General features: G+C 41.4%; 1 protein-coding gene across 6 annotated transcripts in view; it reads left to right on the top strand.

Moving 5' to 3' along the window:
* Positions 1-25,865, top strand: part of LOC136695523 (intermembrane lipid transfer protein VPS13B-like) — a 175,053-nt gene that overhangs the window by 104,133 nt on the left and 45,055 nt on the right. For 4 of the 6 annotated variants that reach the window (XM_066669683.1, XM_066669758.1, XM_066669840.1 and 1 more), the window contains exons 28-33: positions 1,609-1,750; positions 3,728-4,142; positions 4,237-4,354; positions 16,517-16,720; positions 18,370-18,496; positions 22,134-22,277. In XM_066669683.1, the coding sequence (XP_066525780.1) occupies positions 1,609-1,750; positions 3,728-4,142; positions 4,237-4,354; positions 16,517-16,720; positions 18,370-18,496; positions 22,134-22,277 (1,150 nt within the window). The remainder of the gene's footprint in view (positions 1-1,608; positions 1,751-3,727; positions 4,143-4,236; positions 4,355-16,516; positions 16,721-18,369; positions 18,497-22,133; positions 22,278-25,865) is intronic. The other 2 variants (XM_066669991.1, XM_066670024.1) reach the window with 1 other exon arrangement.

Genomic DNA, 25,865 nt, shown 5'->3' on the forward strand with positions numbered 1-25,865 from the left:
TAAGTTAAGCCTTAATTATTAACAAAATACATCCTGATTGGACATTTATCTCTTTTGAGGCTCTCACACACATTTTTCAATAATTAGGAAGCTTTTTTTGCCTGTGGTTCTCCTTGTGTTTCCAGTGGGATGGTTAATACAATCAGTTGCTGTGTTGTTCTGTTGGTGCTGGCGAGTGAATGTATGACTGGGCGTCTCCTGAAGGTGTCAAGCTGCTCACAGTTAATCAGATTCTGACTAATCACACGTGAACACACATTTATTATTACTTATAATTAGGTAATAAATCATATATTCACATACAAGATCGGAAAGCTGTTCATTTGATACTATCTTATTCTACGTTTACATTTTTAAAAGGTTCAGATATCATCATTTTATTTTAGTGTATAATAATATAAAATATATAAACTAAGCATTTTAAAACAAAGTTGTGAAATCCTTTTGGGGGTAAAAAAATTAAAGTTGAGAAAAGTTAAGAGATAACAAACTTTGGGTACTCACAAAATATTTGTAGTACACATGACAATTTATACGCTGAACGATCACTGGATTAGGAACACATACCTTGTATCTACTACACTCATTGTCCTTTTTTTGGTTTATACAGCTCTGACCTCACAGGAGCACTTTGTAGTTCTACAATTACAAACTCTAGTCCACCTCTTTAACCCTATTTCACCAGGAGCCTCCCTCATAGGACCCCCACAGAGCAGGTGTGATATGGTGGTGGATCATTCTCAGCGCTGCAGTGACACTGGTGGTGGTTTGTTAGTGTGTGTTGTGCTGGTACACGTGGATCAGACACAGCAGTGCTGCTGGAGTTTTTAAACCCTGTGTCCACTCTGTGAGACACTCCTCCCTCGTTGGTCCACCTTGTAGATGTAAAGTCAGAGACAGTAACTGCTCTAGTCCTTCATCAGTGACACAGGACGCTGTCGTCTGGATGTTTTTGGTCGGTGGACTATTCTCAGTCCAGCAGTGACACTGAGGGGTTTAAAAACTCCCGCAGCACTGCTGTGTGTGATCCACTCGCCACCACACCACCACCACGTCAGTGTCACTGCTGAGAATGATCCACCACCACATCACACCTGCTCTGTGGGGGTCCTGAGCGCTGAAAAACAGGAGGGGAAGGGGGATTAGAAAGTATGCAGAGAAACAGGTGGACTACAGTCTGTAACTGTAGAACTACAAAGTGCTCCTGTGTGGTCAGTGGAGCTGAGAGAAGGGACAGAGAGTGCAGATACAATGTAGATGTTCCTAATCCAGTGATCATTCAGTGTGTATATTTTGTTGACTTTAGTTGTTAACAAATGTTGGCTGATTAGCAAGTAACATTACCCTAGAGTCTGAATAAAGAAGCAGTATTTACTGAATACCGTAGCCTAGTGTTGATCCCAGTGATGGGCTGATTGGCCATACTGTGAGTTCCTCTGCACAGTAGGCTGTCATAAGCTTGTGGCCTTCCTTTTCCAAGCCTTTGCTGAATCTTCTCCTATATTCACTGTTGCATCAAATCAAATAAAATGGATCAGTAATTCAAATTCTGCTTTTTTTCTTTCCTTTTTTTTTAAAAACAACTCTTCTTTGCTGTCTGGGGTCCAGCGGGGAGGCTGGTCCTTTGTGGCCAGGTGTGTGTGGGGGGGTCCTGCTGTCCTGTACCGACAAGCTGAACCGACATACCGTGCTGCTTCGCCCAGCCAGCCGCCATGACCTCTTCAGCCACTTCTCTGCCTTTTTTCCTCCTGTAAGAGCATCTGCATCTCTCTCTTTCTGAACATCTCAGAGTCTCGAGAAACCTGTACCAGTACACACACTCTCACACACACACAGTGGCTGCTAGTTCATTGGAATTTTCTAGACACGGTTTTAAGTGTTCATTTACAACCCCATTTCTGCACAAATCTAAATAAAACCAATGTGCAGATCAACGCAATGATGTGCAGATCATTTAAACACAATATTCAATTGAATTTAGTTGAAAGAGAATATTTCAAATGTTGAAACAAAAGATATTTGAAATATCTGAAAAAAATATTTGCCCGTTTTTAATTTGATGCCAGCCACATGCTCCAAACAGTTTGGGTTGGTGCAACACACGACTGGTAAAATTGTGTAATACCACAAAAATACATAAGGATAATAGACAACCAGAGGCATGTTCAGGTTTTAAAAAGCATCTGAGGCTTAGACGGGGAGGGGAAAGATGGTGAAAGAATAGTAAAACAATAAAAAAAAATAACATTTCTCAACTTAAAATAGCCAAGAACCTGAGGATTACTTCCTCTGCCATTGAGACCTTGTCTTTTGAAGTTAAGGCCTTGTTTATTTCAGGAAGACAAGGCAAATCCACATTGTAAATGTTTTTATAATGGCATAGGTCCTTAGTAAAAGAGTCCCGGTGCTGGACTAGACAGACCTGTCACCCATTAAAAACAAAAATTACTCTAATGGAGACCAATAACTGTTGAGCTTCCAAAACTACAGCAACTGGCCTCCTCAGTTCCTAGTGGTTTACCTAGTGTGTTGTTATAAGAAGAGGCGATGCTTCACAGGGCTAACGTGCCCCATCCCAGCATTTTTGTAATTTGTTGTGTGCATCAAATTAAGGGCAATCTTTTTTTCTAAAATCAAAACTGAAAAATGTGTCCTTGTGCTGTTTACAATTGAATATATGTTTTAAATGATTTGCACATCATTGCATTTTATTTTTATTTACATTGTGCCCAGCGTCCCAACTTCTTGGAATTGGAGTTGTGGATGTTGCCTGAGAGATGCATAATGCTCATATTAATAGGCCACAGATTGGCAGAAAGCTGTGTGTGTTTTTTGTGTGTGTGAAACGGGCTCCTGAATGCTCAGAGTTGAAAAAGCATCTTTGTTTTATCAGTACCATTTCCCTTAATAATTCCTGTCCACTTTTGGTCAATTTCAAAGCTAATAATTGTAGAATCTTGGAACATGTATTATAACTGAAGATGCAGTCAGTGCTGTTCTAAGTCTTGCCACAGTTGGAATGTAAATGTGACATTTCTTTCACTTTTTATACAATTCTGAGGATGTTTCCTCACCGTTAGCTCTCCATTCTGTTTTCATGCTGGAATCCGGTCTAATGTGTTTACAAAGCCCCAGTGTCAGTAAATGGTTAATCAAAACAAAGAGAAAATGAAAAGACCTCCAAATGTGAAAAAGCATGAACCGAGATGAGAATATTGCTCTATTTCTGCTCCATAGGTGGGTAATATTGACTTGGTTTTTGCAATTTCAGATTACTTAAGGTGGAACTGACTCTAAATTGGGGAGACTGCTAACTGCATGAAAGCAAACACAGACTGAATGTGATCCTCAAACATACCGTTCCACCTTAAAAGACGTGGAGTTTCTGAACATAAACAAATCTGAGAGAAATGCATTTACTCAGAATCATCCACATTGCCTTTAAAATTTTAAATAAAACAGTTGTTCTAGGATAAATTTATGGTAAATTTATGTTTTAATGATTTATGGTAGCAGAGAAAACACTGATTGCATCTTTAAGTAGAAAAAATCGGTATGACCAATAGTTTTAGTGTCGTAAACAACAACTAACTGTAGCTAACCCTACATCAACAAAATAACTCATTTCTCCTGTAGCTTGTGTGTGTGCGTGTGTGCATGTGTGCGTGTGTGTGTGTGTGTGACCTTTGACCTCTGACTCTGTGTGTGTGTGTGCCTGGTTGAACAGACGGCAGCAAAGGCATTGGAAGTGTGTCATCAGCCTCACGGCTTTCTGACAGTGACATACACACAGGCTGTGACCCGCAATGTCCGTCACAAATTAACAGCGCGCCAGGAAAGAGGGGTGGGGCCCCAGAGACTGAGTGAAACAGGAATAGACGGATCGCCACAGCACCTGCATGAGATTCTGCTGACAGCTCAGCCTTTTGATCTGGTGCTGTCCTGCCCCCTGCTCACCAGTGTGGCCCAAGTGTTCCGCACGGTCCAGCCCCCTCCGCTCCGCCGACCACTGAGAGAACCCTGCTCGGCCGGTCAGCCAATGAGGGGACATGCCTTGTCCTCAAGCAGTCTGCCGCTCATCTATGTCAACACCAGCGTGATCCGCGTATTCTGCCCTCTTCAGGACACACACTGCAACATCGGTGAGCTTCTTTTGGATTTGCTTCTTTTTAAACACATTGTGTGGCTACGGACTTATGGGTGAGTGTGTTGTGGTGTGTGTGTGTGTGTGTGCAGAGTCTTGGCTGAAGGAGACGAAAGAGGACACACTCGTGCTGAAGATAGGATCAGTCAGTATGGCTCCTCAGGCAGATAACCCTCTGTCCCGCACCATACTGCGCAAAGACATCTACCAGTGAGTACTCTATGAATGCTCAGATCTTCAGATCTGTAGTTCACAAGAACAAATGGATACACCACACAGACAAGGATTGTTAGTGAACCCATATTTCCCAATCACAAAGTGTCATCTCTTCCAGTAGTGTGAATACACCACGGAGATTGTGGCTACATCTAACATTTTTTTTTTTTATCCAGTTTAGACAAAGTGTCCTCTTTAACTTGAGAACTGCACCTAGAAACACACACAAACACATTTCTTCTGTTTGCCCCCGTACAACAGCGGAAGAATACAATGCAGTGTTTATCTACCGTCCCACTGGTTCTTGTGGGCTAGGATGAACTCTGTGTTTAAATTGTGAATCAAAGTCCTCTGGTGTAATGTGTGCCCTTCAGCATGTGCTGTTGCTGTTTTTCTGTGAGAAACAAGCAAGTAGTTGTCCCTCCTAATGTCTCTGGGCTAGGGTGGGTTTGTATGAGGTTGAATGATGACTGGTAACTGGGACGTGTGTGTATTTAAATCCTATATATAGTGATGTGATATATATGTCTGTGAATGGGTGTATATATTTACATGGAGTGGTGTTAGGGGTGGAGCTTTGATTCAGTCTTGATACCAAAAAAATAATAATTTTTTCAACCGTGTGAGTGGAATGGTGCCTAATGATTTTGTCACTTGTTTGTTAATTATTGAAAAACCCTTATGGTGAATGTGTGAATCATTCATTCATTGTCTGTAACCCCTTATCCAATTCAGGGGCGCGGTGGGTCCGGAGCCTACCTGGAATCATTAGGCACAAGGTGAATGTGTGAGTCCCATTACTTAGAACTGAGGCAGCAAAACAACATGACGCATGGGAGAAACACTGAGGTTTAATCGCAAATCACTCCCTGCTCCCTCTGTAGTTCACAACACAAGGCATAAAGTTACTGAATCTAGATCATAACAGTGCATTATATATTTGAGTTCATTCATATGAATGAATGAATGAATGATTTATAAATACAAACCGGATTCCAAAAAAGTTGGGACACTTTTTGTGAATAAAAACTGCAATGATGTGGAGATGGCAAATGTCAATATTTTATTCGTAATAGAACATAGATGACAGATCAAAAGTTTAATCTGAGTAAATGTAACATTTTAAAGGAAAAATACGATGATTCAAAATTTCAGTGTCAACAAATCCCAAAAAAGTCAGTTTCTTTTTTGTCAATTTCCCAATCAGTGGCTGGAAAAAGGAAATTGAGCATATAACGAACAGCTGGAAGACCATTTAACAGTAATTAGGTCAATTGACAACATGATTGGGTATAAAAAGAGCTTCTTAGAGTGTCAGTGTCTCTCTGAAGCCAAGATGGTAAGAGGATCACCAATTCCACCATTGTTGCGCAGAACGATAGTGCAGCAATACCAGAATGGTATTACCCAGCGTAAAATAGCAAAGACTTTTAAGTTATCATCATCAACCGTGCATAACGGTTCAGATTCAGAGAATCTGGAACAATTGCTGTGTGTAAGGGTCAAGGCCGTAAAACTCTACTGGATGCTCGTGATCTCCGGGCCCTTAAACGTCACTGCACCTCAAACAGGAATGCCACTGTCAAGGAAATAACAGAATGGGCTCAGGAATACTTCCAGAAAGCATGGTCAGTGAACACTATCCACTGTGCCATCTGCCGTTGCCAGCTGAAACTCTACAGTGCAAAGAAGAAACCATTTCTAAGCAAGTTCCACAAGCTCAGACGTTTGCACTGGGCCATGGGTCTTTTAAAATGGAGTGTGGCAAAATGGAAGACTGTTCTGTGGTCAGATGAGTCACGATTTGAAGTTCTTTATGGAACACTGGGACGCCATGTCATCCGGACCAGAGAGGACAAGGATAACCCAAGTTGTTATCAACGTTCCGTTCAGAAGCCTGCACTGATGGTATGGGGTTGCATGAGTGCTTGTGGCATGGACAGCTTGCATGTCTGGAAAGGCACCATTAATGCAGAGAACTGTGTTCAGGTTCTAGAACAACATATGCTCCCATCTAGACGTCATCTCTTTCATTTTTCAACAAGATAATGCCAGACCACATTCTGCAGCAATCACAACATCATGGCTACGTAGGAGAAGGATCCGGGTACTGAAATGGCCAGCCTGCAGTCCAGATCTTTCACCTATAGAGAACATTTGGCGCATCTGTTGACGCCATGAAATTGTGAAACAACATGTTTTTCCCTTAAAATGATACATTCTCTCAGTTTAAACTTTTGATCTGTGATTTGTGTTCTATTCTGAATCAAATATTACATGTTGGCACCTCCACATCATTGCAGTTTTTATTCACAGTTTGTTTAGTGTCCCAACGTTTTTGGAATACGGTTTGTATATTAGAGTTGAACAAAGCTTAATATGAACAGATTGTGTTGTGTTGCTTGTGTCTGTGTGCTCGAAAGTGACAGCGGAAATGTTATGAGCACAAGACTGATTAGAAGAAGAAGGATGAGGAAGAATGAGGGCATCTGGAATTTGTACACCTGAATACATTTCCCTCAACAGAGAACCTGGACATTTTTCAGCTCTTCAAAGGCTCCAAGTGTGGCCTACACAACAGTATATATATATTCACAGAAGGAAGAAATTCTTTGTTTTCTCTCTCTCTCTCTCTCTCTCCACCCTTCTCTCTCCACTGTAAAACCTGTTCATTTATTTAGTTCTTGTTTATGTAACAGTTCATTGAAAGCTTCATTTAGGGAGTTTAGAAGAGGTACTGGGGTCTACAGGTGCAAGTCGTGTAACTGAGAGCAGCTCAAAGACACATGAATAAACAAACCGTTGAATTTATAGCTGTGCAGTGTGGGTTAGTACATGTGTGTTTGGGTGTGCTGCAGGTATAGAAGCAAGGTATGTGTGTTAGTGTGTATGTGCTTGGCTGTGTGTGTGTGTGTTTGTGTGTGTGTTTGTGTGTGTGTGTGTGTGTTAGTGTGTATATACATTTAAACTGGGTTTGTTGACTGATTTAAAATTAGTATCACTAATTAATTACACAATTTGTGATTGTTATAAATCACACTGTTTTCAGGCTTTTTAAGACAGAGGTTTTAAAAAATAATTTAAATGTAAAATAAATTAATCACTGTCAGAACAACACAGTGGAATTTTATTTATATTTAATAGTGTCTTTTGAATGAATAGTGGATTTTAGAATTAGAATCTCTAATTTACTGAGTCAAAGAATCAGGCAGAGCTTTAGCATCAGGCACAGAATCTTTAATAGAGAGAGAGAGAGAGAGACAAACAGAAAGTGAGAGGGTCAGGCACAGAGAGAGACTTGAGAGTGAGTGAGAGAGACAGAGAGAGAGGAAGAAGGGAAAAAGTGAATTAGTCAAGGTTTAATGCATATTTCAGCATGAACACAATGTAGTCTACCTTCTGAACTCAATATTAGTGACTCTGTTTTGTATAAAACATATTTATTTGACAGGATTTTTGTTGAAAATGTAAATGTGTTTAGCGTCCTGTGTATAATCAGGGCGTTCATAATTTGTACAGTTTTTTTTTTAAACCCTCTGGAAGCAGATGTTTCTCTGGCCCAGACAAACCTCTTCAGGGTCATTGCATCATGCCTGGGTGGGGCCGACCACACAGCCACTCACTCCAGGACAGCCCAGACAGACACACATACACCCATCTCATGGATGAGAACAACAAAAATATCAGTAAACCCAGTAATCCACAGCACAGCAGACAGCACACTAACATACTGTAACTGAGGTGAGGATCCTCACACACTCAGGTCATCACAGGGCCATACCAACCTTCACACTGACATACAAACAATAACCAACAACAACTTTGATACCGTATTATAATCAACAAATTATCAGAGGGCATTTTTTTTAAATTTCTATATGTTTTAAAATCCCTCTTATGTGCTGCACTCATCCTTTCACTAAAGTTCATTTGGCTGAAATCTCCAAATCGCCAAAAGTCCAGAACTGTAGGAGGTCTCCTCTAGATTCTCCCTGTAATGAGGAATTTCCTTGTCCTCGAGCTGTGTATCTGAGTGTGCTTGGTCTTTTTCATGTACATTTTATTGTGCATTCTTCCATTGAGAAGTCTCACTCAGTGCCATGGTGGTGTGGACATCCTGGAGAGCAGTGTTAAGGCTGCGTACATGTGTGTGAGTGTGGTGTGTTCTCCCTGTGTCTGCGTGGGTTTCCTCTGGGTGACTGTCTGTGAGGAGTGTGGTGTGTTCTCCCTGTGTCTGCGTGGGTTTCCTCCAGGTGACTGTCTGTGAGGAGTGTGGTGTGTTCTCCCTGTGTCTGCGTGGGTTTCCTCCGGGTGCTCCGGCATCCTCCCACGCTCCAAAAACATGCGTTGGTGGATTGGCGACTCAAAAGTGTCCGTAGGTGTGAGTGTGTGTCACCCTGTGAAGGACTGGCACCCCCTCCAGGGTGTAATCCCGCATTGCGCCCAGTGATTCTGGGTAGGCTCCGGACCCACCGCGACCCTGAACTGGATAAGGGCTACAGACAATGAATGAATGAATAATTATAATGGTTAGAGAAATGAGCTTGAGACTCAGGGGCTTGAATAATTAGGGTGAATGGTGCTGACACATCTTCAACATCAATATATATATATATATATATATTGATGTATAACGGTTCTGATGTTCAGTGACAACACCCCCCCCCACACACACACTTTCCTTTCATTACAGAAATGACACTTAATAATGTTATATTATAGAGTTATATTCATTCTGTAAACACTTATCCAGTTCAGGGCAGTGCTGTGTCCAGAGCCAACCTGGAATCACTGGTTGCAAGGCAGGAACACACCCTGGAGGGGGCGCCAGTCCTTCGCAGGGCGACACACACTTACAAATTCACTCACAATAGAGTTATAGGTTTTTATAAAACACTGCGGAAAAGGAGAAAAATAAAATGCTGTCTGGCAGGTGTTATTTTGATTTAACATCTCAAGTGACAAAAGCACGCTTTATGGGAGATGGGCTTCTACTAACAAGTCTTTTTAAATGTTCATAAGGATCTGTGTGGTATAAGAGCTGTCGGTGAAAACCAGACTTACGAAGACTGACCTACAATACAGTCACATGTGAACGAAAGGGAGAGTTAAAAATGTTGGGTTTGTGTTTTGGAGAACAGAATAGATTCAACCTGTTGGCCAGAGCTAGAACAAGGCTTGTGTGTGTGTGTGTGTGTGTGTGTGTGTGTGTGTAGTAAGCTATGCTCTTCTTTGCTGTGGGCTTTGCTGGCTTCTGTGTACAGCCTGTGGTTCATTCCATAAATGCTAGTGGCCTCTGTGATTCTATTCTCAGGGCTTTCTCCCCACTGAGAGTCTTCACCACAATACTCACATTAGTTACTTCAGTGGGAATACTGCTCATACCCAACTTGTTCCCACTGTGTATTTGCTTGTTTGCTTACCTCTGCCTCTTCCACAATACAGATGAAAAAGGTTAATTAAAAATCGGGGGAAAAATGGGTTCCTGATCCCTCTTCCCAAGAGCAGTCACACACACATTTTATTGCATTTAGGGCATTTTACAGCTCCACTGACCACACAGGAGCACATTGGAGCTCTACAATTACAGACTGTAGTCCACCTGTTTCTCTACATACTTTTCTTCCACAGGACCCCCACAGAGCAGGTATGGTTTGGGTGCTGGATCATTCTCAGTGCTGCATATATATACACATACAGAGAGAGAGAGTGGCCACATGGTTAAAACTAAAATTTCAGCATGAGCACACACACAAACTCATTATATGAAGTTGTAGCAAATGGGCTTTTCCACTACGCAGATCTGATACCTGCTCCATGGAGCCAGTACTTTTTTATGTCCCGATTTGCGTGCAGTTCCAAGCGAGCAGAGTAGGGACTAAGCGTGACGTGCAAACCTTGTAGAGCACTGATCGGCGAGAGGGATTTGTTCAGTCGCCACAGAATGTCACCATTTTAATGTAATTATATACAGTCCTTCGTTTGGTAGGAAACAGGATTGTTCAGTTGAAAGGACTTTTCCAATTTTAATAAAAAGTTTGAAAGCCTTTTAAGTCATGTACCATTTGCCTCTGTTACAGACTTAGAAGGCACAGGTCTATGTGCCAGTTTCTCCAGATGATCATCGTTAAAAACCCTGCTCTGTTAAGACACATTTGTTCATTGAAGCATTTTCTGTAACGGCTTCTTCTTGTTCAGGGCTGCGGTGGGTCCAGAGCCTACCCAGAGTCACTGGGCACATGAACATACCCTTTGTGTTATGGATGGATTGACAGACAGAGAGAAGGAGGGCAGAGTGAAAAACAGAAGGTGTCTAGGCCTCAGCTTATTTCTCAGTCCATCCATAGAGTAGAACAAAACAGTCTTCACTCTACAGCTCTTTTTCAGGCTTGGATCCACTTTCCTACTGGGTTCAATATGTTTGGTCAGGTGTGAACGCTATATCCATTTGAATGAGGAGGTCTGGGGTTGGCTTCTCGCGGACTCTGGTGAGGACAGCTGCTGATGCAGATACAAACAGAACGGGAACGCATTACCCAATAGATCCCCGATTCAGTAGGGACTTGTGTGTGGAATCAAACCAGAAATAAAGAGCTCTGACAACAAACGAGCCCAGGATCAGTCTGAGGTGTTGACTCGAGTATTTTGGACAAATGTGAAAATGCTCTTAGACTCTTAGAATCAGTCTGTTTAGTTTAAATGTCAGATGCATCCTTGGTTTTAAACATCTTTAAGACTCTGCTCCTATTTTCTACCTCCAAATCTAAAGGAGACCTCACAGTAACTTTCTCAGTACTTATCCACAGTTCAGAAAATGATCATCTTCATCACTGTGCCTTGTGCTTTATTGAGGGGATTACCCAACGTGTGGCAAGAATTAAAACCAGCTAACAGTGTTTCCTTCTTACGGGCACATGAAATGATATGTTTGTTTTTCTTGTGGAGTGCAGCTGTGTGTGTGTGTCTGTCTGTCATTTACAGCAGACAAAAATCTAAGGTGTGATGACTGAATATCTTTGAGTAACGAGTAACACTTCTCTTATCTCCTCTCCCTTCCTGTCTTCCACTTTCCTCTCTTGCTGTCTTTTTCTCCCCCTCTCTTCCTCTCTCATTTTCTGCTTCTCCTGTGTCATTCTGTTCCTCCCTCCTCTCCCCTCCGGTCAGTTATCAGGATGTTGTTAAGCATTTCCTTTTAGTGGGAGGGAGGAAGGACTCATGCATCGTTTGATCAGTAATACTTTTCATGTGTGTGGCTTATTGAGCACAGCACCTTTCTGTGTCCACACACAGAGCTTGTCCACAGTTTCCTGTTGGTACGGTTCTCTTCACAGTTTTCCTCTCTGACACACATTCATCTCTTGAGTGCTGCTTTAGAAGCAAGCTTTTGTTCGTGCCTCTGTCCAGCACCAGATAAATCGTATTGTGTTAAAGAAATACAGAGAAAAATCAACATAAACGCTGATAGGCTTCTTGTTCGGACGTCAAGGATTCGTTCACATAAAAACACTCTACGGAACTGAAGCACATTTAAAGCCTCCAAACTTTTTAAAAAATTTTTTTAATGAAATCTGGTGTAAAATGGATACTACAAGCCTAAATGGATACAACAAATTGGGGACATTTGTTAAAATGCAATAATAAAAAAAAACAAGAATCTGTGAGATATTAATCGTCTTGTCCTTGATTTACGTAAGAATTAAAAAATGATAGAATATATTGTCTGAGCAACATGACTGAAATCTGTAAACATATACAGACCCTGAATTTGGATGTCTGCAGCACATGTAACACAAAGTGGCCAAAAAAATAAGGGTGGAAATAGAATATTTAAGATACCCCCCTTTCAAACATTTCAAAATACATGGAGCATTAAAGGAGCATCCACCAAATGATGCATAGTCACAAGTCACTGACTTTGGAACAGCCTGACTGTGAGAGAGGATGTAAATGTAGAAGTCATTAAGGTGATAAGGGAAGGGAAATGCAGGTTTTGTTGTGTGGGTGGAGCGAGTTGTGGAACAGTAAGAGGGCTGAGGGTTCAAAAAGTATGATGTCCTTGTATGACACAGTGAAGAGGCCCTTTGTCAGTTCACAGGATACCAACACCTCTTCTACTAGGGACTGAACTCTAGCACAGGCTCACAGGAAGCTGGAAGGGAGGTAGTGGTGGTACTGAGAGGGCTAGGGGGATGCAGACTGGAAAGGAGAAAGAAATCAGACAAAGATCGACAATTAAATGGCAAGTTGCACAAGTTGCAATAAAGGAGGTGGCACTGAGGGGAGTTAACAATGACCTGAATGGTTACAGCTGGGGAACAGCAGAGGATAGACTGAACAGGCCTGGTATAGTTATTTCTGAGTGTACAATGGCAAGATTTGGTGTTTTAAAGGGAAAAGAAAATAAGCCATTTATAATACGAACTTTGGTAAGATTGAGAGAGGGGGCGGGGCTTCACAAGCACAAAGCTGTGTCAGCGTGTTGTGTGTCTCGACTTCCCTCTGACTCACAGCGGGTTAACAGTGGCTGGACGGGTGGGGTGTTGGACCTGTGGCCACGCCCCTCAGTCAAAGGGGAGGGGATTTGTTTAATGATCAATGAATAAATATATTTCTCTTGAATAGAGACATTGTCTTTCTACAGTATCATGTTTAGCCATGGTGTTTTATCTCAAATTAACTCTGCACCTACTTTTAACTCCCACAGAATCACTGAGCACCTCCTCCTTCCTCAGACTCATACATTATTCTACATTCACATTACTATAACCCCTTCTTCTGTCATCAGTTCACTTTTACTTATGTTCTGTTCTCTGTTTTGTCTCCGGTGTCGACCCGAGGAGTATGGGTTCCCCGTATGAGTCTTGGTTCCTTCCAAGACTCCTTCCTCGTGTGCTGAGGGAGTTTTTCCTTGCCACTGTTGCTCATAGGAGGCTTGGACTCGGATCTCTGTAAAGCTGCTTTGTGACGACTTTTTGTTGTGAAAAGCGCTATATAAATAAAGTTTGATTGATTGATTTCTTACGGGTTTAAATGCAAGTAACACCATTTGAAAGAATGTAATGTTTTATGTTTGTTTTAATAAAGGGAATCATAGTAGAACGTATTCCCACGCAGACAGCTGATGATAATTATTTTTACACGCTCTGAAATCAGGCTGTATTTTCAGTCATGCCGAAGGGAATAATTTTGCATATCTAAGATCATTGTTCGTACATGTTTGTTGTTTGTCATGCTCAGGTAGCTGATTTAACCACAACCGAACTGAGTGCGCTGGCTTCTCTTTTGCTTTGGTCTGCAGAGCATATCCTATTTGGAGAGCTTGAATGCTGTGTTTGATGTGCATATGACGTCCAGCTGTAGAAGTATTCCGTTTCCTGTTGCACCACACTGCTGCATCAAAAATAAATGTATTTATAATTGTCAACACCTTGCCAAGTGATCCAGTGGCCTCCGGTTAGAAGGTGATCTAATAGTGCATGTAGCCCTCAAAATTACAGTCTTGAGATTGGTCTTTCCTTCTGAGGTGCAGTAAAAACGACAAGGTGATCATGCCTCGGGTAGTGTTTGAATGGAAATGGTTTCTCCATGTCTTTTAGTGCCTGCTAGTCCTCATGCTGCTACAAAAACCTGCATAGAACCATTAAAAACACCATAGAACATAATACTTCTGCTGATTCTTTTCACACAGTGCCTCACTCTCACCTGAGTTTTAGAGAATTGTCCACATGTTGATAAGTGGATTGGTCACTCAAAGTGTCTATAGATGTGTGTGTGTGTGTGTGTGTGTGTGTGAGTCAGCCCCCTCCAGGGTGTGTTCCCACCTTGAGCCCAGTAGTTCTAGGTAGGCTTCAGACCCACTGCGACACTGAACTGGACAAGGGTTACAGATAATGAATGAATTTAGCAATTTTGAAAACATATTTTACTTAACACAGTCAACCACTGCATCCCACAGGAACTCTACCAGAAACTTCACTGCACAAGGAGAGAGCCTTAAATCAAATTTGTGTGGAAACATCACCAAGTTCTTTGGACTCAGGCTCACCTAGGATGGTCCAAAAGACAGTGGAAACATGTACTGTCATGAGTCCATGTTTCGGTTTGTTTTGGGGGAAAAGTGGACGTTGTATTTTCTGGTCTAATGGCAGAATACTATACAGATTGTTATTAGCGGTTAAAAAAACAACAACAAAAAAACAAATTCTGTCATGGTAATGGCATGCATATGCCCACGATATATTTACAAAATCCAGTCAGCCAAAGCATTGGAAATCATTTCTTTGCTCATTTGTCAGCGAAATAGTGGTTTGCTAGAATCAACAAATCAGACTTATCACAACATTGAGAGCATCACTCAGGAGGCGAGCAGTGGATCAGACCGAGAATTGTCCCCAGAGCTCGTCCTCTTAAGAACACACGTGAAGAAAGGCAACATGAGAGATGGAAGGATCACTGTGGTGCTGTGTGCTGGCCTTCCCCTTTGTTGGCCTCATGGTCTATTGGGCTGTAATATGTGTTTATAGCCTCCTTATTCTGACACGTAAACTGCATCGGAGATAAATGACTTTAGCAATTAAGATGTTGAAATCAAAGTGCAAACACAGAGACTGAGTGTACATTACTGCTGCATAAATAAAGGTCCACTACTCCTTCTCGACCCCCCCCCCCCCTCCTCTCTTTTCTTGCTGTAATGCCAATAGTTATACTGCTCCGAGTTACAATCTCGTGCCTCTCCACTGGCGCTTCAACCTCAGCTGTTTGGGAGCAGGCCAAGTCCTGCTATCAACAACAGAAAATTATTATTCCCCTGAGAGAGGAGGAAGCTCCCAATGTAGCATCATCCACTGAGGAAGATTATCTATGTATGAATGATATTAAACTCATATTAGTTGAATTGATAGCAGGTGTGTGTTTGTGGGTGTGTGCGTGTGTGGGCTGCTGCTTGTGTCTGAATTATCGTATGGGTGTATGTGCACTGACTCTGTCCTTTTTGTGTAGGAGCTTGTCTGGAAGTAATAACTCTGCCTCAAATGGACACTGATGTCACCTTGTGGTGCTTTGTTATCATGGGTCTTTAATTTTCTCCCATAAGCCCTAAGCTAAGCCTGAGTCGCGAGATGCAAATTGCACCCTCAACCCAGCTTGTGCCTAGACACTATTTTCATGGTCCCTCTCTATTTCAACTTAGAGCCCTAATTAGCTTCATTTTAGATGCAAATTAAGTGCAATTGAACTTGACTCGGGTGATAAATCTTGGTAGTGCTGTTATCCAGAGGTCTCTGAACAGAGAGCAATTTTAAACAGACCACCATCACTTACAGTTTTTGAACTGCCGAAGTAATTGCAAACTCCAAGAAGCCGGAGGCGTGTGAATTCACTCTGGACATGAAGGAGGTGACAGGGAGGGCATTAAAAAAACAGAAACTCTGCATGTCGTGATATCAGTTAGTCGTTCAGCTTCATTTCAGCTTTTTTAAAGCTTTAGTTGTGTCTGTGGCATTTGTGAATATGATAATGGTGCTGCTGATGTTAAAAAATGTGTTCAAGCCCCGTTTCAATTACAAAAGAAACGAAATATATGAAATATGATGAAGATCATTTAGCGAACGACAAATTTCTCAGCACAGTTCGCTAACCATTCTCGGGGCCACAGAACAATCACGACTTAGTTATCCTCTGATTGGCTTTTGCAGCTTGAACTTGACGTTATTCTGTAACAAAACTTTGTTGACAGTTGAGTAAAAAGTACAATCTTTCCCTATATTTATAAAACGGTGTATTATATGAGGTGTTAGTAGTTATGTACCTTGACCAAACGTCCACAGGTAAGCGCCTGTTTTGTTTCCTGCATTTGGTATTACAGAGTGTAATGAACACTAAGTACGTCCAAATAAAAAAATCCAAAATACTCATAGTTGTTCATTAACTTGCATACTTATTACAAGCTGCCACGCACGTACTGCTCCTGATTTTGCAGTGGAAAAAGACACCGGGCTAACGGGTCTGCAACGGGACGGAGTGGAAAAAACTGTCCTTGCAGTGGAAAAGAGACCTTTGATTGATTTTTGACTCACACACACACACTGCTCTGACCGATAATCAGAGCTGCAGTTTGAGTACTAGTTTGTTGACCCCACGCTCTCTTCTCTTCTCCAGACGGGCGGTGAACCTGGGTGTGTTGCGTGACCCGGGCTCCGAGGTGGAGGATCGTCAATATCAGATCGACCTGCAGAGTATTAATCTGGGCACTGCACAGTGGAAGCAGCTTCAGCCGGAAGGGGAAGGGACGAAGGGGGGTACTGCTGCCGAGGGTGAGAGAAGTTCCCAGAATCCTGCACTGGAGTGGAACATGGCTAGCAGGTATGGATTCGATTTTATAATTAAACACATTAACATTTTCAGTGAGATATCACTCCTGGGCTAAATAGCTTCACAGCATGCCTTAACTGTTCTCAGTTGTCACTTTAAATCATTGTGACTCGTGGAAGTCAAAGACTTAATTCCATTTTGGTTTATGTGTGGTTTATTGAAAGTAAGTACGTTCACAAACATGGTATTATTGGAGTTAATGCCTCTCTGTGGTCTCATTGTACAAAACTGAAATTATGAGCTCTGTCGTTTTTTTTTTTTTTTTTTTTTTTTTTTTTTTTTTTTTACAAGGCCGGGAGCTAAAACAAACAGTGTTTAACAGTCTGTTTGGCACTCTGCCATATTATACTCATGTTCAGAACGTAACGGAGCCCAAAAATCACACAACAGACTGCCAAGAACCAGCTTCATATTCAACTAATCTCAGCCAAAATTAATCCACAATTTCAAAGGGGTGGACAGTAAGCAGGTTGGCAAGAGCTTCTGGTACATTTCCCCTTGTCAGCATCATCTGATACTTCTAAAATAAAACATTTTTATAGGATCTGAACTAGTGTAACAACTCGCTTTTACTAATTTACTACAGGACAGTGCTGTTGATCTCCATGCAGATTGTAGATTGTCATATTCTTGATAAAATAATCAAGGCCTTCCCTGAAAAATACAAAGTCTGGATAGCAAGTTGCTCCAAATCCTGTAAATATCATTCAGCATTAACAGTGCAAGACATCTATATATACACACACAATGCAGTGCCATTGGAGGGCCCAAAGATCACAGCCATATAGACATTTCTCCAGATTCTCTGAATCTTTTAATGATGTGTAAGAAAAGTGATTCTTGAATTGTTTCCGTATTTGCCTGTGCAGTCTTCACAGAATGTTGACCCTGTCCCCATTTTTACTTCTAGAGACTTGTCCTATTTGGGACCTTCTTGTTTAAACGCAGTCATGTCTCTGACCTATTGCCAATAATTTTATTTCCCCCCTAATATTAAATGTTTTTGTAATGTGTTACTGGTATCAAATTTAAAATGGACACATAATCAATCAGTAAATCAATCAATATATTAATTACTTAAATCTCAGTTTCAATATTTCAAATGCTGTCTTTGTACTGATTTCACATAATATAATTTTTAAATGATTTTCATATCATTGCTTTCTGTTTTTAATCACATTTTGCACAGCGTCTATTCCACTGTCCAAAGAGAGAGAGAGAGAGAGAACACAATAGTAACTTATAAGAGAAAGAAAACCTTCTTAACTTGCTGTTGATATCATCAAATGACATCAAGACAAATTCACACAATGTGAAGTCTACAAAAAGTTAGCAAAAATGGGTTACGTGTTTTTCTTTGGACATAAAGGTAAAACATGAAAGTGGTGCCAGAATTTGCACCATCTATCACTACTAGCTAGTGTGAAAACTGAAATACAATTCACAACATAAAATACCACATTATAACGTCATTATGCTTGTGTTCATCATCACAGACTAAGTCTTCTGTCCTCCGCCAATAGCCGGAATAGATAAGACACTGGGGAGCATTAACAGCAGTTACACTAATCTGACTGTAAACATGAGAAAAAGATTGTAATGTAACGTGTGTGTGCACTTGTGAATTGGTTTGTGTTTAGCATTCGAAGGCACCAGGAGAGGAGAGCGATCCTCACCCCTATCCTGACAGACTTCTCTGTTCGCATCACAGCTGCCCCTGCGATAATCTACAGCAAACCTTTATCTCCTGACAGCAACCCTGCAGAGGTACTAAATGTGTTTGTCTATTTGTCTGTGTGTGTGTGTGTGTGTGTGTGTGTGAGAGAGAGAGAGAGAGAGAGAGAGAGAGAGTGTTTCTGGGCAGGTTTGTGTTTGGGGTTCCTTTTGGGAATCCACATTTCCCACATAATCTTCATATTTTTGAGTATCACATTCTCAGTACAGAATGTATGTATAATAACAGCAGTAAACATAGAAGGCATGCATTATCACTGATCACACCAATTGAATCATCAGGATTGATGATAAAGTACACTTGCCCCTTCTGAAGTGCCTTCTTTTACCAGTTATTAATGTCCTCATGCCACTTTTACATTGTTTAAATGTGGCTGGTTTGGCACCAGAGAAGAACAGGTGGAGCTCATGCAGTCGGTGTTGTGTTAATGCTTTATTAAACATTGCAATTGTAGAAGTTCCAGGCATTTTACATCAGAGAGAATAAAAATATTTTGCTTATTATCCACATCTGCAGCATAGTTATGATTCGGAGTAGGTTTAAAATTGCAGCCAAGGAGGAAAAACGCGTGCCGTCCTCTGCTGGGAACAGATGAATTATACTTTATCATTAATTTCCAGCAGCACAACAAAATGGCCCCTCCATTTAACCCATCTGTCACATTAAACAATCACACACACAAGTGATGAACAAGCAGTGAACACATACCTGGAGCAGCAAGCAGCCACCTCATCACATTGGGAGAAGTTTGGACTTAGGTACCTTGCTGAAGGGCACTTCAGCGTCGGATTTTAGGCAGTAGGAAGTGCTGTTTGATTGGAACCATTCATACCCATACATCATGCCCCACGTATGGCGTCACATCAGTATCAAATGTAGAGGGTGCAAAACCACCAGGTACTAAACCTGCAGGTTTGAACATTTTGCATGTTTAAATATCCCTCTCCCAATCGCAAAAGTAAAATTTGTTAGCACAGAGAGAGGGATTGCATGTGCACTGATCATAATTTCTTATTCTCATTCTCTTAGTGTTACCTTTGAAATGGGTTGTTTTTCACAGTTCAGGGATGTTTTTCTCAGTGACTGCTATTGGCTCATTTCTCCTGTTTTTCTCCCGTGAGTGTCCACCTCATAATGTTTGTTTGAGATGAACTCTGTGGTTAGCGAAAGCAGCCATTTGCAGTTGGGAGGGGAGGGTAGAAAAGAGCCATCAACGCGGACAGTAGCCACCTGCAGCCCACGTGAGCTCTGGCAGATGTCACGGCATTTCATGACATGAATAACATCATATTTAAAATAATAAAGTAAATAAACTCACTCTATGAGAGGTCGTGGCATTATTATTGTACACACAGAGTCTTTAAGAGAGAAAACTGAGATTTACACTTTAAAACTAAAAGAAAACAAACATCAGAGGTTTCAGCGGAGCTTCCAGCCAATGAGGGTTAAGCTCTGTCATCAGTCTGTCTCTCGTCTCGCGCAGCCCCTGAGGAGCAGCTATAGCGGCTGGCTTTGGAGGCTGCATCCGCCTTGCACTCGTGAGATTATAACGCAAGTTGGACAAAAAAAATAACCAGCAGGCACCGCACTGAAACAGACAGTGGTCCGTCTGCACAGCTCCAGTTTCAGTCGAACATGCCAATAGACTTTATATGGCCTCCCTACTAGGACAAGCCTTCTACAAAAATGGAGGACAAGTACCTTGGTCATTTGAGTTTTGTTTTGAAGTTGGGGGGGGGGGGATTCATGGAAACTACTGAGACTGCTCAAGTGTCCAAAAATATTTTCAGAGTATGGTTCAAAGGCGTGTCTGTACAGTCAGAGTGGGCGCAATACAAACACTTTGGCAAATGATTCAGAGTCTAACCTCTGAGTTGATTAGTCTCAGTTTTCTAACGCCTTCTTGCAGTGAACATCATTTCCACTTGTATATCATATATTACTACGACCTAAATCCGCTGTAAACTGTGGATTATGACTCTATCCTGGCTGTTTATCTCTTGCTCTGGTGATGTCTTGGGATAAATAGCAGGAAAAGGGCTTGGTGCGTTAGAGAGAAACTTTAAAATCAAGAAGGTACAAAGTATTTGAGAATGAAAAAAATACAGTTTGAGAATAAGATTATGATCTGATATCTTTATAAGCAATAAAAAAAAGCCACAGAAAAACTCCCAAGAACAAACAAGGTCATGACATCACCACCAAACATAAACCTCTTTTTATTTTAAAGTCAGTTTAAGAAAATATTGAACTGATGGCAGCACCCTGTAATGAACGTAAATAACGTGTACTGAAATATTTAAAAAATCATATCATCGTTAATGAAACATATTATATTGCGATATATAATGATGTTGAGTGATTGTCAAGGCCTATACACACATTGTTTATGCCTTCTACTTTTCGCATTGATGTGACGCCAGACTCATATCTTTAGCTTCACTGTTTGTAAGCTTTAATTTCGTCCCTGTGCAAATGGCCAAAATAACATTAAAGCCAAGGACAGTATTAGAAGTTAGGTGGAGTACATGACACAGACAAACCTCAGGATATACAAGCCTCGTGATCAGCTACATCCAAACACCTTCAGAATACAGATGTGGTAATGTTTGTCTTGTAAACGCAGGCATGGACAACATCCATTTTTCCAGTAAATTTCAATACCAAGTATCAACAAATGGACACACAACTTAAATTCTAGTATTTATTTGGCAAAAATAACCTTTTTGAACTTGCAGATCGTTATTAAATTTAACATCATCCATTCACTTAGGCACCCATTCCACATGCTGATATTCTTACTCACAACAGTGATTGTGGCCAATAGTGGTTTTGACTTTGAGAATTTGAGGCCACATGCTTTCACAGCTGATGTTTTTTGGCAGGAGTGGCCTGATCACCTCATTCATTTCCAGGCATCCCTCTCCCTAGGCCTAATGGCTCATCTGTTCCAGACACAACATCACAGCTTCTTTACTTGCTTCTTTACTTACTTGCTGGACATACTCCATCTTTGGAGTTTGTCAAATAACATTGACAAGGAAGTGTGGTTTGTATGGATGAGTTTATGCTTGTGTATAATACTACTACTAATAATAATAGTAATAATAATAATAAAAATAATATTAATCATAATAATAATAATAATAGTCTTTTAAGATAGTGTCGCTGAAAATGTAATAAATTACTTTTACTTTTTGTCGCTGAAAAACTAATAGTAATTTATTACATTTTCAGTGACACTATCTTAAAAGGCTATTATTATTATTATTATTAGTAGTAGTAGTAGTAGTAGTATTATACACAAGCATAAACTCATCTATACAAACCACACTTCCATGTCAATGTCATTTGACAAACTCCAAAGATGTTGCTGAAAAGGTAATAGTAAACATTAATTAAAAATCACACAAACAAGTAAGAAGAACAAATTTAGCAGCATTTCTCATATTAAAATAAAAAATTAGAGCAGAATTACAATATTGTTGAAAAAACACGTGTTTTCAGCTGCTGTTAGAAGGAAAGGAGCACAGCATGTGTATGAGCTAAATGTGTGGTCTGAAATTATGAGTGGAATGATTTTTTTCCTCTTATTTCTCTCAGCTTACCCTCCTCTTTGTTCCTCTTTTCTCATTGTCACACTTGAAATCTTGCTGCTTTTCTCTGTAGGAAATAGTAGTGTGTGGCCACAGTTTGGAGGTAAACGTTACCTCAGGCTTGGAGATGTTTCTGAGTGTGTCTCAGGTTCAGCTCCTCCAGCTGCTGCTGCAGGCCAATATGGGCACAGTCGATGCTACAGAGAAAACATCTGAGGTAAGAAATGTCACAGAAACAGACACACACACACACACACGTGTATATATGACTGTTATTATTTTTGTAATAAGGCGAGTAAAAAATGATGCACCAGCTATCATTTCAGTCACAAAATGGCTCTCTTACTCTTTCTGGTCTAAATAATGGGCATAGATACACAGTGATATCAGATTCATAACGGTTTGGTGAGAGCATCTCCTTCACCACAGGGGTGTTCCCGGTATGGAAAGGTAGATAAACATAGTGACGAGTGATAGGTTGATGGGCACCCTTGGTTCAGCTTTGTCATAGCCAGCATTAACTTTTTCAGCAGTTTGTGCAGTCAGTTGTTTATTTTGTGGTTTCACACAAGGAAAGCTCGTCTTCACTCACCCTCTGCATCAGTGAGCTTTGGGCGCCCATAAACCTGTAGTCAGTCCACTGGTTATCCTTCTTTGGGCCACATGTTTTAGTTACTGACAACTGCAACCTGCTCTTTTGGAGATGCCGTGACCCCTTGTCTTTTAGCCAGTGCAGTTTGGCCCTTGTCAAAGTCACTCAGTTTCATAAGCTTTGCATTTTTGCCCTGCTTCCAACATATAAACTTCAAGAATTTTATGTTCACTTTCTGCCTGTTATATGCCAACACTTCACTGGTAGCGTTTTAATATGGTGATCAGTTTCATTGTGAAGTCTGAAGTTACGTAGCCCTCACATACGTAAAGATTTACTATATTTTATTTTATTTAACCCTTATTTAACCAGGGTTAATCCCATTGAGATTGTGGTTCTCTTTTAAAAGGGAACCCTGACCAAGAATGTTGGCATCCCACAGATAATCTGGACTCAACTGACTTCACCATAGCCTTAAAACCCTTCAGTGGCACAGCATTTTTAATCCTTAGTTCATTTTCTAGGTTGTTCCAGGTAAATGGTGGGAATGACAATTAAAGCACATTAAAAGAACAAAGACTGTGGTTTCCATGCTTCACGTTTAAAAGAGAAGACAAATTAAATGGAAGTTTACCAAGAAAGGCTTTATAAATAAAAACAGGACAAAGACTAAGACGGCATGCACCTGAAGAGGGCCGCTTCACTTTTGAATACAGCTCACAGCGATGAGTAAGAAAATGCATTCCCCACCTGAGAAAAGTGTATTTATATTCTTAATTACTCTGTTTCTGTGGGATAGAGGTCAGCACCGAGTGCCAGTTAGTTTCTTTCTTTGCATTCCTCATACTGCAGAGACCTCTACTGGCCACTGTAAAAAAATTCACCTTTTACCTAAAGTCCATTATAAGAGTGTAAGTGTGTGCGTACTTTTATGGGTTTGTGTGTGTTTACACATCCTTTCTGACAGAAAATACTAGATACTATTGTGTGTATACACATTATTATCTATTTTATTAGCTCCACTCAACATACAGGAGCACTTTGTACAATTCCAGACAACCACAGAGCAGGTGTGATGTGGTGGTGGATCATTCTCAGCGCTGCAGTGACACTGACGTGGTGGTGGTGGTGGTGTGTTGATGTGTGTTGTGCTGGTGCGAGTGGATCAGACACAGCAGTGCTGCTGGAGTTTTTAAACCCCTCAGTGTCTGGACTGAGAATAATCCACCGACCAAAAACATCCAGCCGACAGCGTCCTGTGTCACTGATGAAGGACTAGAGGACGACTGACACACACTGTACAACGACAGATGATCTACTGTCTCTGAATTTACATCTACGAGGTGGACCAACGAGGGAGGAGTGTCTCACAGAGTGGACAGTGAGTGGACACAGGGTTTAAAAACTCCAGCAGCACTGCTGTGTCAAACGGTACCTTTACCTCGGGGGTTCTGTGGGGGCCCTGACCATTAAAGAACAGTGTGAAATGGAGATTAGAAAGTATGCAGAGAAACAGATGGACCACAGACTGCAATTGTAGAACTACAAAATGCTCCTGTGTGGTCAGTGGAGCTGATAAAATGAACAGTGAGTGTAGATGTTCCTAGTCCAGTGGTCGTTCAGTCTATAATGTGTTTCTGCATATAATACATGTCTCTTTTTGTTTTAATGGTTGCTGTCAAGGCAGATTTATTTAGTATCTTCATATTCTCAAGACCCCCGTAGTTTTTCCTCCTAATTTAGGTGGAGTACATTTCTCGCAGCTCCCTCTCTGAAGCAAGAGCTCTGTGCATGGCGTGTGTGTAGCTCTGGGCTCTGATTTCAAACACTTCTTACAGCTGGCTTTTATAGTGGCAGCTAATGAATTTGTTTTGAAGCATGAGCCATGCATTTATGCCAATCTGCTTTCTGCTGCTCTGCCTCTATTGGAACAGCAGCATTCCTGCTCGCTGAGCCGTGAGCCTGCTGCGGACCATTGCCCACACATACCGCCCTCTGCACAGCACTTTGGGAAAACAGCTTTGAGGATGTGGTGTATGGTTTTACCTCATAGTTCAGCGTAGCACTCTCTTGATCTCGAAGGGATACAAACGTCTCAGTGAGAGTTGGAGTCAATAACCCTGCTTGTTCAAATGTGTGTCCCAAACAGGCTTTTGGCTGCTCCAGACCCGCACTACTGTAAGTTAGATTTTAACAATGGTGAAAGAGGATAGTGTTCACACTGGCCGTCGAAAATGACTTGTCTTCCTGTAGTTCTCGGCCTCCGTGGATTTAGGCTTTACTGCCAGTATATGAGTCGCACCAGGTCACATACATTGGAAGTGATACCAGAAATACCAGGAATACCCTAAGGTGTTCCAAACGGATCAGCGCTGTTTTCTCAGCTCCCCATCAGTAGCAGTGTTTAGCAGATCTCTCTTTTCTACACATGGTCCCCACATTCACACTGTAGCCTTGCTTCATCCCGATTGAAGTTTGGATTATTTGTGTCCTAGGAGGGTTTGTGGGTTGACAAACAGCAGACAGCCGATGGAGGGGCTGGCAGTACGGAAGTCCGATCACGGACTTGTGTCTGACGTCTGTCCTCACCTCCTGTGTGACTGTATCTCAAGCTCAGCACTGGAGAGGGGCTGTTGATTTGTGTAACATCACTCAGTGGGAGCTGTGGTGTGGATACACACAGGCCTCGCCAAACCTGCCAGCCAGCCGGCTGCTGCTACATGGACGTCATAGTAAACCTGTGAGACAGAGGGCAAGAGAGAAAGAGAGTCATACCACCATACCACAGGCACACTGTAACCCCGTGGGAGAGGATGGGAAGCCCCAGATAAGTAGGGAGTATTCAGTTTTACAAGCTTAGAACTTACCACAGAGGAAATGACTTATGGGTGCTACAGAAATCCCCTGCCTCTCTGAAAATCTGATGCATTTTCATCTCTTTCTTCCTCTCTTTTTTCTTAATACGCTACATATTTATATAGTTAGATGGCTGACAGTGCTGCAGTGCTGTTAATTGTTGTTGACTGGCTCTTTGTCAGGAGGATATTGCTCATAGCCAGATTCACATAGACAGGCTAGACTCATCATTTTGAGGGCTGGTTTGAGTGAGCAAAGAGCTCCACAACCTTCTGATGGACTGCTGCATAAAAATGGCATCTGGTGTGTGTGTATATATATATACGCACTGAACGATCACTGGATTAGGAACACCTA

The sequence above is a fragment of the Hoplias malabaricus genome, chromosome 1 (genome assembly GCF_029633855.1).
Source record: "Hoplias malabaricus isolate fHopMal1 chromosome 1, fHopMal1.hap1, whole genome shotgun sequence".
NCBI lineage: Eukaryota > Metazoa > Chordata > Actinopteri > Characiformes > Erythrinidae > Hoplias > Hoplias malabaricus.